Source organism: Arachis ipaensis, chromosome B5 (genome assembly GCF_059453495.1).
Source record: "Arachis ipaensis isolate K30076 ecotype BB chromosome B5, ASM5945349v1, whole genome shotgun sequence".
Classification (NCBI taxonomy): Eukaryota; Viridiplantae; Streptophyta; class Magnoliopsida; order Fabales; family Fabaceae; genus Arachis; species Arachis ipaensis.
Genome location: NC_142440.1, coordinates 144,829,242 through 144,841,848, shown reverse-complemented (window position 1 = coordinate 144,841,848; position 12,607 = coordinate 144,829,242). Strand labels below are relative to the sequence as shown.

Below are 12,607 nucleotides of genomic sequence, written 5' to 3'. Positions count from 1 at the left end.
TGCACCTACCCACCAACGACAGCCACAAGAAAGTCTCCGATAGAGCAGATAAGGACAGAGGAGGAGGCGCAGTCGATCGGGCAGAGATTCAGAATGCGGTATGCCGGAGAGGGGGTTAGTATTATTCAACCCAAGGATCCGACAGAGGTTGCAAGGCAGATCCGATTGAAGGCTATGGAAAGAGGAGCAGCACGCGAAACGGGGTTTGGAGGGAGGCAATGGGACGCAGATCAGGGTGGGACACCCGTCGTGAGGCGCAGCAATGGCCTACTACAGCACGAAAACCTCAGGATTAGGGATGACATAGGCAATGGGAGAGGAGGAGCTCGGAATCACGAACATGCACAATTGCTGGAGGAGGAGAACACACCGCTGGATAGCTCACTGTGAAGGAGGGAGAAGACCAGGCTGAGGCGTTGAGGGTCAGGTTGTATCCGGGTCGGGTGCGGGTCTAGGTTGGTTGCGGGTCTCTTAGCTTCAGGCGCCTTGGGTCGGGTTGTTTGGCTGGCCCAAAGCCACGTCCAAAAAAAAAATCATGAGCCAAATCCAAAAAAAAAAAAATCATGAGCATTTTTCAATATATAATGCCAAGAAAATAAACAAAATAAATATATAAAACATTTAATTTTCAATGAAGATATTATGCAAAGTACAAAATCCGTGTTGTTTTCAATTTTCATATTTAAGATTTCCTCTGTTTTAAGACAAACCCTCATTTAATTTCTCAAAATGTGTAATTTGAGTTATTTCCCTTTTCGGCAATATTTTTGGTTTCGCATTGCTACTCACTACCCAACTATTTTTCAAGAATTATTCATCAGATTCGTCCGGGAAAGAAAGGAAAAAAAAAAAAAGAAAAAGAAAAAAGAAGTATTATTCCTGAGAAAGACTTTGCTTGGCAATAATTTAGCACAATGCCAAATTGAACACAATGCATGTGATTGGTTCAATTTGGGTACACCCTCCCTTTATTTTCCTTATCTTATGTGATATGTAGTATTTTCCTTCTTCTAACACGAAGCTTCATGTATTTTTTATTCTTTATTAATATAAACAAATAAAGACATTTTCTAAATATGCTAACATTTTTTAAAATATAATAATACGCTTATATATATATTTATTTTTTTTATTATTATTATTTTATTTTTTTTATTCTTCTCACACTTTCATTCTCAAATTACTACCACTACTGTTATAACCACTATAATTACGAATTTTGGTCACTATCTAAAAAAAAAACCATAATAAAAGATAGGATAATTTTAAAAGAAAAAAAAATTAATTTTGATAAAAAAAATTAAAATAAAACGAAAGAAGATATTTGAGATAAAAATAAAATTTTTAAAATGATAAAAATAAAATTAAAATTTAACTCAAATATTAGCCACTCAAAAAATGCTTTATCCTATAGCCAAAGAAAAAAGTTTCAACAAATATTTAGCATTGAATTAATGTCAGTGAAAGTTGTAGAAGGCTTAGAGAATGAGGGATTGAATCTATGACCTTCTTTTAGTTTAATGAAATAAGGTGTAACTTATAAACTTTTACTTACATTCTGTTCGAACTCAGCAGCGACAAATTTATGAGACTATTTTATTTTGTCTCATGAATATCAGAAAACGGAACAGAGAAAGGAAGAAAGAAGCTGACACCATCATGTATCTTGGTTCAGTTGCCTTATGCAATGCAACCTATATCCAATCTCCACCACAACAATAGTGGAATTTCCACTATAATTATAGTATTACATACACCAATTTCATAGGTGACACAATCCTTCCACTCTCAAGTTCTAACCTAACTTGACTTGACTATGCTAATACCTAACTCTTCACTCTTAGTGCTTAACCAACTAAGAAAGGGATACTTCACTGGTATAAGATACAAGACACAAAACCAACCTAGAAAAAAAAAATCTGAAATCACTCTAGAATTTTCTCTCAAGTGTATCACTCAGTCTTTTAACACTCATTGGCTTTTACTTGAGCTCTCTCTTTTGGCCTTTTTCCTCTCAAGAAATTACAGAAAGATATACATTAAAAATAAAAACTACAATCTGTAAAACATGAAGGAGATTGATTGCTTCAACAGCCTCTGTTGCTATATGATGAATCAGATTTGCTTGACTCTAATTTAGTTCTTCATTCTGGCGGAATGCTCCTTTGATTAGGAAGCACTATCCAAGTTGATGAACTCTCTTCAGAGTAGACTTCTCAGAACATAAACTCAAAACACTGGTTTTCTCTCCTTGTTTTCTGAAGGATGAAAAATCTTCTTTTGTATCTTTTTGCATGATGCTAATTTGCTCTCTTCCAAGTCAACTTCTCGAGTTGTGTGCTACCAATTTAGCTTTTCATTTTCTTTCATTAATCTCCAAATTGAAATTTTGAAATAGATCTCTTTCTCTTGACCGAATGTCTCAGAACAACAAAGAAGAAAAGTTTTCAATGGCAATCCCACATCTGAACCCTTGAGATACTACTTTGTCCCCAAGAAACAATCTTGGCCTTTGATTCACAGCAGTGTGTATCAGACACCCCTTTCTTCATTATTCTCAGATTAGAATAGCAGAAAGTTGGAGAAGGAGTGAAGAAAATAAGATGCATGCAAAAGGAAATGAATCACCTTTATCCTTTGACTTAGCTTGATATGGTTTTATTTGAGTGATTAGACCTCAACCTTTTTGTTTGACTATTTTCTTTTTTTCTTCTTTAGTAAATGACTTAGGAACGAAGCTCTCTCTCTTTTTTGAGTTCTGACCGAAATGAAAAAAGAACGTTGACTTTGGTGGAAGCACTTTGGAGAGATCAATTTTGAGTGAGATCAATTCGAGTTTGGGTTAGCTATGATTCATTGGACCCGTTTAATTTCTTTATTATAATTTGATTGGGCTTTTGTTTGAGAAAGTTGTCCATAAAAACAGATTCAGTTTGTTCTATATTAAACTAATGCTGTGTTTATTACTAATGACATGCATCACTTAATCAAAATTGATTAAACCTAATTGGATAGTTAGTCCAATAAGATAATGTTATCATCATCAATCATATTTGTTAATTTTTTAACTCAATTGTTAGAAAAAAATAAAAAAAAAAGTTTATTATCTAATTATACTTATATAAATTGTCAATTTTACTCATTAAATACATTCTCTAATATTATACGACATATATAATTTGTAAACACTTAAGTAGTATTTCATTAATAAGAATAGGAGAATAAGGTTCATTCTTAAATATTATTTTTTATTAAGTAAAGAGTATTATATATTTTATTAATTAAATAAATTTTAACTCTTTATTTGCCTTATTTTATATTTTTTCCGGAGTGTACTAATCTTCACTAGAAGAATACATTCTTTTCAATTCTAAATATATATTATTTGAATTTGTTTAACTAGTGCTCCAAAAAAAAAAAAAATTTAGAGCTCTAAAAAAAAATAGAAAACCTTTTATGGAACGAATAAAAATTTGAAGTTACTAAAACAATTAATGCATTTTATTTATACTTGACCATGGAACATTTTATTTGGTTGGTATATCACCATTCTAACATTTTCAAGATATGTAAGTATATTTAGGGTCCTTTTGGAAAACACCAAAAAACTACTTTTTTCAATTTTTGACTTATAGAAAGTTACACTAATGTGTTTGGTACAATTTTTTAGATAAACTTTTAACTTTTCAAAAAATTATTTAAGAGCTTTTGAAAAAGTTAAAAAATGTGACTTCTCCCATTTTCAAAAGCTATTTTATCACTCCTATTTAATGCACAACTTTAAAATAAGAACTTTTATAATAACTTTTCAAACTCAAAATAACTTATTTAAAAGTTAATATTAATAAAAGTCCTTATATTTTAAACTCCTTTTTCAAAAGAACTTATTTAAGAAGTTTAGCCAAACTGGCTCTTAATCTAAGGATAATAACCCAAACAGAAATAAACAAGTTGGTCAACTGGTCAACATATGAAGTTGTTTAATGTTGTTTTGTTAACTCGACTTCTAGTTTGCATCTCTGAGTAGTTCAAGAATTCTACTCTCCTTTTGTGGTCGAATTTTTTAATTAAGTATCGAAAAAAAAAAAAGTCAACATTTAAATTACATCTTCTTAATTAAAAACCTAGCATAAGGCAGGTTCTAAGATTTTGAATATGCCTTTTGCATAAAGTAACTTATAATGCTAATTCATAATGCATTCCTTTTTTTGAATAAATAAATAAATAAATTTCCATTTCAAAGTTCTTCCATTTGTATACAGCTCATTCTTACATACATAAGCTGTAAAATTAAATAAACAATACGGTCCTTTGCTTTTCCTAAAGTTCACGTAAATACAGAATACAGAATATACTTAAACAGAAGTTTTTTCTTTACATTATTTATTATTGTACACTTTCTCATATATTTTAGAAAGTTATTATTATTTTGTTTGATATACCATTCATATCTTTAATTGATATTCAAAACAAGTATTGAACATCGATCTCTTATGGACATGTATATAATGTTTAATTGTATGGTTTTCTTTTTAAATATTGATGCCAACGGTAATATATTTGATGACCTTGCGTCCATGCCCCTCCCAAAAGTAATATTCATTTTATGACCCCGGCCTCGCTTATTATTTTTCTCCACTTACTTATTTTCATTGATTAGGACAGTGATTTGAGCTTAATTACCTGTAATCACACAGACTATAATACTTGCCAACACAACTTAGGGCATAAAAGACTGAGGCATGTTGTTTATAAATCTGCTTACTACTAAGAATAGATTGAGTAGATTAGGTATAATTGAGTAAAATGATACTATATATGTACTGTGTAATAAGGATATTAAAAATATATACCACTTATTTTTTTGTGTGCGAGTTTTTTTGGTAGGTATAATGTGTTTGGATAGCTGATATTAGACGTCTTTAAACAATACAAGGAACAATGAACGAGCATTTTAAAAGTTAGTTTGAAATGTCATTAAATAAAGATCACCAAAAAAAATGGTTGATTGAATTCTTTTTCACTATTTAGTGTATTTGATAGAAAAAAAATCAATAGATCTTTCCCAAAAAGATTATAAATATTACGGTAGTTATTGCTGACTCTTTTGCACGCTATTTTATATTGTTGTATAGAATTTTTTTATTTTGAAAAAAGTTTTCTCCTCTCTCTAGGTAACATTTTTTGTTCATATGAATAAAATGCTAATTTTGTTGCAACTATTTGTGATAGTTGTGTTCAAACAAAAATGTAAAAGTTGCTAATTTTTATTTCTTAATTTGACACAATAGTACTATACTTGCACTATGGTTAGACTAGTCATAAAATTATGGTAGGTTAAAAAACATCCATTTTCAATACATTTTGGCCTATAAATAACTAACGTAATATGAATTATATCCACGTAAGATATTGCGTATATCTTATACGTATTTATTCAGATCTTTTTAGATTTATTTTTTAAACATTATAAATAGAAATATTAAAAGGCCAGTAAAATTTATTAATATTTAAAAATACAACCTCAAAATATGTTGTTAAATTATTAGATTAAATGAATTGAATTATAATGATTAAAAATATTAGACAAAAATAATAAATTCTGCTAATTCTTTAGTATTTTTCACTATAAATAAAGGGCGTAACACATGTTCAAAGTATACTATCTGTCTCGAATAATTGTTATATTTCTTAGACTATTGCTTACTTGAACGAGGAATGCTAAGGGGCCAGCAATTTTGGTGTTTTGTAACCATCAATTGGCCATCAATAGTGTTTTTAATGGTGTGAGATTACATCTAATGGTGGGAGATCATTCACTTTTGTTTTGATGGTTAAGTGCTGGCCAGAAAACACAAAAGTTGCTGGCCCCTAGACTTTTTCTACTTGAACATCAAAGTTGATACACCCTATCCTATGAAAATACCAACTTGAAATAAGGAGATGTGCCGTAATTTGATGTTTTGATCCTATAAATTCTTGTTAAGAGATAACTTTGATGTCACCTCTTGAACAATTAGACCTTGTATATTTTGATATTTGTGATCTAACATTCTTTTTTCAAATCTTAATTATGGTTATTAATTGATTTTTATTGATATTTTCTCTAAATACACTTGTACATAATTTTTTAGTCAATTATTATTATTATTATTGGTGTTGTTATATAGATAGGCGTGTTGCATTGTGAGTTGTCAGTTATGTCATGTGTGACCAATCAAAGTATCTCTCTTTTGAGTCATGAGTTAGGCTTGATAGATGCTCTGTTCTCTCTCTCACATTCTATTCTATGTATAATAACCACAACTCCATTACTTCCATACATCACTTGTAAATACCAAAACCAATCTAAGAACACACAACTCATGACAATGATGAAGAAGAATAACAAGGAACAACAACAACATTTGAATAATAATACTTGTTCTCACCAACAACTCTATCTCCTAAACTTCTTCTCCTATGTTCTTGTCTTTGGCTTTGGCTTACTCATTGGAATCACTCTCACTTTATCCCTCAAAACCACTTTCAATTTCTCCCTCAAAAACATTACTTTCCAACTCCAACACTCTCTTCCTCCTCCTCCGCAAATCTCAACCAACAAGCTTTCCATGAATTCATCATCATTGGTGATCAATAATAATAACAAAAGGGTAGTCAATAACACAACAAGAATTGGTTTGGGAGAGTTCTTGAAGGCACCAAGAAAGGCCATGCATGACATGAATGAGGAAGAGTTGTTGTGGAGAGCATCAATTGCTCCCAAAATCCATAAGACACCATTCAATTACACACCAAAGGTTGCATTCATGTTCTTGACAAAAGGGCCTTTGCCATTGGCTCCTCTTTGGGAAAGATTCTTCAAAGGCATCAATCAAGAATTCTACTCTATCTATGTTCATCCTTTACCTTCTTTCAATGGAACATTCAACCAAACCTCTGTTTTTCATGGCCGAACAATCCCCAGCAAGGTTAGTTTATTATTCCTTCATTTGCATGTGCCCATTTCTTCACTTCATTTTTATTTTCACTTTTTTTTAATATGAGTTTTAATTTTGATGCAAAAAATATTTTATACTATTATTTAGTCACATTCATTTTTTTAAACAACCATTCATACGATAAATATAAAAAATAATTATTTTTATTAATATGATATTACGTAATTAGATATATATGTAAAATTATTTTACATTGATAAAATGATAGTACATTAAAATTAAATTAAAAAAATATATTTTAAATTTAAAAAGTAAAAGAGAAATTTATATTAAAAACGAGAAAATTTGTTGTTATTATTATTATTGTTATTATTATTATTATTATTATGACAATGATGATATGTTAAAAAAATTTAAAGTGATAACTGAAGAAGCATATTAAAAATTCAGTTTCCGCCTCCCTCAAATGCTTTTTAGATAACTTTATTTTAGCACTCCTTTGGCGTCAAAAAACTCGAGTTTAGAATTAGAATCAAAAGTCAACTCCTCCATCCTAATGTTTAGGGTTTGCGATAATAATGTATAAAATTAGAACTATAATTTCACGTATTAACTCCATGGAATTGAAAAATGATTAAAATTGATTCTTCTATCTCAATTCTATTGGTTCATACAGTACGAATAATCAATTTGAATCCTTAATAATATAATTAATCCCTTTTTATTAAAGTTAGTCAAATATGTCTATAGAACATTATGTTATAATAATATAATTGAAAAGAATTGTATACAAAATTGTATATGTAGTAACATTATAATAATTCACTATTGTAAACTCTGTTGTGATACTCTCCTATGATTCTTTGTCACATCATCAGTTACTTTCAGTTTCAGCCACATATTCACATAATACAAATAGATCCACCAAACTAATATATATTATAACTAATTAATTACAACTTCGATCTCAATAAATTCTTTATGTTTCTTCCAAATGTATTTAATAACTTTAACATCAATCAACGAGTCCTTAATATAGATTATGTCAAACACGATATTTCCCTTAATAGAAGCCTTATTTAATGTTTATTACAACAGTTCATGTGCATATTGTTTACTTCAAAATGAATGCCAACAATATATACCTAAAATCTCGGCTTAATTATAGTAACATGTGTGTGAATGTGTATATATATGCCTATATTCACATTTCTTCTATGCCGTTCCACACGCACATGCATAATATTATTGGTATATTCCACTTAATATCTTTTTTGCATACTTCTTTAAATTTAAGTTTCATGTATAAAAAATGTTAAAAAATATTTTATATAAAATTTTTTAACTAACAAATAATTAAATTGAGCATTTTTACTAATATAGAAACATACAACTAAATATATATGTAAATAGTTTTAAAAATTGCTATAAAAATATTGACCAAATTAGTCATAATAATTAATTTAATAACTGATTTTTTATGTATATATAACATAGTTGATAATTTTATATTAATACATATAATAAATATTTTACTTTCCAATTTTAAAAATCTGTATGCACATCCTTCAACCACATATAAAATATTTTGATTTGTACGATAATATAGTATATATTCTTTTATATTTGACTACTAACTTGGTAAATACCTGTCTGCATGAACCTGAACCAACGAGCCACATTTTGTTATATTTTAATTTAATTTTATTAATGGAAAGTTTAGAGCAGCCCCACTTTGGGGTTTATCCTTGTGAATTGTGATCCTGATCCGAACTCCTTGATTGCTTTGCTTGTATAATGAGACTTTGACTTGAGACCAAGAATAATGCATGTTATTACTTTTTGAATGAACAGCAATAATATTGACCATATTACTAAAACTATTGAACACAAACCCAGCTTATATATGTAGTTAACTACTTGTCATCTTTAATTAGCCTGTAGTTTGGAAAAAGACAAACAAATTTAATTCCTAAATTTCCAATATAATTTTAGCAAATAGTTTTGGACTTATGGTCCATGGTCAATTGTGACCAACGCACCGTCAAGGCACAGTGAAAATAATATACTTTTCCTTATTATTATTATTATTATTATTATTATTATTATTATTATTGGTTGCTTCCGGAATTGGCTAAAGCAAGCTGTTCCATCCTTTTCTTTGATTCCACTCCTTTTGATCTAAGAAAAATCCATTATTCCCCATCTCCAAAGCACACTTTCCCACACAGGCCCCTCCTAAACTTTTTATAATTCTTTTCTTCACATACTTTATCTATGGCATTCAATTTAGAATCTAAATACACAGATAAAAATAAAGGTTTAATATATTTTTTATTTTAATTTCATTCCAAAATTTTTTTATTTATATCAAATATATTCGTAACGGCTAATTTTTAAAAAAATTTAAGACCAATTCAATAGCAATTTTATAAAAAAAAAAGATATCAACATAAACAAATCAAGCATAATTTTTATGTATAATTATTAAATTAATTTTAATTTTTTTTAAATTTAACTGTTAGAGATATATTTAATACAAATTAAAATTTTTTTGAATAAAATTAAAACAAAAAAATTAAAAATATTTTAAAAGTTTTTGATAAACTTCGTAGACAAAATACATTTTACCCTAAAAATAAATATAAAGCATGTATTGCATTAATATTAACAAGAACTTTTGGACATGCATTCAATATTTGTATGGCACATTGATAATTTATTGATTGAAAAGTGCTACAAAAATAAGGTTAGCTCTAAGGTTCATAGAATTCAGCATAAAGAATAGGCATCAATAATAATGTCAACTAAAGAGTGTTTCATATGATTTTAGCAGCCAATCAAGACTTCCATTAATATGTAATTTATAAAGAACTTTAGCAGCCAATCAGAAGTTCAAAACTATTGGCCTTTATATTTTTTTGGTTATTAAGTTTTGTTTTTGGACAAGGGTTATTAAGTTTAACTAGAAATCCAATTTAACATATTTAGCCTTTTTTGGGCTTGAACCCATTATCTGTATCTTTTGTTAGCCCAGTTATGATTTTTTTTTCCACAACTTTGACCAATAAACTAGGCCTATTCATTTTAATAAAAAGCATCCAACTAAGAAGCCAACAAAAAATTAACTAATTTCATCAAATTAATCAATTACTTATACTTTTCTTAAATTATTCTTTTACCTCTTTTGACTTCTTCTCTTTTCTTCCAATATTACTAATTTCATCCACCCATTATCAGCCACCATCCACCGTCATCTTTGGGCTACCATAAATTATAAATTTTGAATTCTAAATTAGTAAACCATAAATTATAAATTTTATATTCTAAATTAGTTTCATTTTATTTGAATTTTTGGTATTTTTATTATTTTTAATTTTGGATATTTCTTTTTAATGTTAAATTATTGGCCGAATGCTGTCTCCCAAAATTTTTTTCCAAAAGAAAAATTTGAAAATGTTGAAATTAAAGTTTGATGGTAAATTTGTTTGGTGACATGCATGCAGGAGGTAAAATGGGGTGAAAATAGCATGATAGAGGCAGAGAGACGCCTACTAGCAAATGCACTTCTTGATTTCTCCAACCAAAGATTTGTTCTTCTTTCAGAATCATGCATTCCTCTCTTCAATTTCTCAACCATATACACATACCTAATCAACACACCTCAAACCTTTGTGGAGGCCTATGATGATCCAAGTGATGTAGGCCGTGGAAGATATAGCCCAAAAATGAGGCCACAAATTAGGCTTTCCCAATGGAGGAAAGGCTCCCAATGGTTCCAAATCGACCGTGCCCTCGCCGTCGACATGGTCGCCGACCGGCAGTACTTCCCGGTGTTTCAAAAGTTTTGCAAGCCTCAATGCTATAGTGATGAACATTACTTGCCCACAATGGTTAGTATCAAATTTTGGAGGAAGAACTCTAATAGGACATTAACAAAGGTTGATTGGTCAAGGGGTGGACCTCATCCATCAAGGTACATAAGGTTTGATGTCACTATTGATTTTTTGGAGAAATTAAGGTATGGAACTACATGTTTGTACAATGGAAAGATCACCAATGTTTGTCATTTGTTTGCAAGGAAGTTCACCCTTCATGCTTTGGATAGATTGTTGAGGTTTGCTCCAAAGATAATGCAATTCAATTGATCTTCTTGTATTTTTGCATTCTATTTACTTTTTTTTTTAAATATTGATTTTTACATCATATTCATTTGTTTATAAGATTAATTTGTAGTTGTCAAGAATCTTCTTTCTATTGTTTTTCTTCTATTTTTTCCTTTGGTTGATGTGTATGCATGTCAAGTCATGTATATTCATTTTCATCACCTTAGTTTTCTATGTACTTCTACCATATTAAACATGTATACTTAATTAATAGTGTGCAAAGATCAGCTAACAAAAAGACCCAATTATTAGGTAGGATTAATTAGAAGATAGAATATTTTTTTAATGATGTATATTTTAACAAGAATAATCTTATTTAGTAGTCACTAGTAGGAGTTTCTTTTTTATTTTTATTTTTTTTATAGGACTAGTAGGAGTTTCTACTTGCATTGACAAACTTACAGAGAAACAATTGAAAAAAAAGAAATTTTTTGCTAAAAAGTCCATATCAGAAAGTAATTATGCTTGAGTAAAACTTTAAAAACATATTTAAGTGAAAACAATACTTTGAAACATATTATTATAAGAAAAGTTTATTTATTTTTGAATTGTAATGATTTTACTAATTTGATTCCAAGTATTAAATATTAAATAACATAAACAACCATTTCATATCTATTTTTATAATTATACCTCTTAAAAATAGTTTATTTTTCATATATAAAACACGATAAATTATATTGAACTACTTTTAACTAAAGTAATCAATCATAAAATTCACTATTTTAAAAATAATTGTATAAATAAAAATTGTTGAAATAAGTGTAATTTTTATAGGTTTCTAGACACACTTTTCTGAAAATAATTCTTAAACAAATAAAACGCTGATTTAAATTAACAAAATACTGTTACCCCTAATTATGTTCTGATTATGCGCCACGCCTCTTGCATGCCGTGTTCTTTCACTGAGCATCACTCTTCAATGTTTGTGCTCAACGTTTAGTATCGCTGCTGTCCATCATTGTCTTCACGACGGACATCGCGACACCAACTATCTCGGCATTGCGTCCTTCACTTAGCATCGGATCTTTCTGTTTGTGGCAACAATGAATAGTAGTGGTAGTTATCAATAGCAGGATGAAGCATCTGACTCATCTAATAGGCGGCAAACTTGCATCTATTCTTCTACTTGTGGATCATTACTCTTCTGTTAAGTGAAAAAGAACTTAAACACCCCAAAGCTTAAACAAAAAGAAGCGTCCTAAACATAATAAAAAGAAACATCTATAATCGTAGAAAATAATCTCTAAAACCTAACAAAACGAAATATTTAAATTTATTAAAAAAGAATATCCAGACGGTGAAAGCTCAGACCGGTGACAAAGATAAAGTTGGAGGCAAAACAAAATTGCATGCAACAATGACGGCAACTGATGGGCAGAGGTCGCGACAACGGCGTTGTGACATGGTCAACATCTCAGCATTCCGATGCGTCTTGGTGGACGACGCATATTTCTGATGCAATAGCTATTATGGATCATCTAAGTTAATTAGTTAGTA

At 29.3% G+C, this 12,607-nt stretch overlaps 1 protein-coding gene across 1 annotated transcript; it reads left to right on the top strand.

The window, feature by feature from the left end:
• Positions 1 to 6,231: 6,231 nt before the first annotated feature.
• Positions 6,232 to 11,329, top strand: LOC148566087 (glycosyltransferase BC10-like). Its single transcript, XM_088488359.1, has 2 exons — positions 6,232 to 6,971; positions 10,448 to 11,329. Exons 1-2 carry the CDS (start codon positions 6,366 to 6,368, stop codon positions 11,087 to 11,089), a joined length of 1,248 nt encoding a protein of 415 aa, XP_088344485.1. The 5' UTR covers positions 6,232 to 6,365; the 3' UTR covers positions 11,090 to 11,329.
• Positions 11,330 to 12,607: the final 1,278 nt, after the last annotated feature.

Bases quoted from the DNA above. Each gene is read 5' to 3' on its own strand.
- LOC148566087 (XM_088488359.1), top strand. From the start codon at position 6,366: ATGACAATGATGAAGAAGAATAACAAGGAACAACAACAACATTTGAAT. The intron at 6,972-10,447 runs GTTAGTTTATTA...ACATGCATGCAG, and splicing joins GCCGAACAATCCCCAGCAAG to GAGGTAAAATGGGGTGAAAA.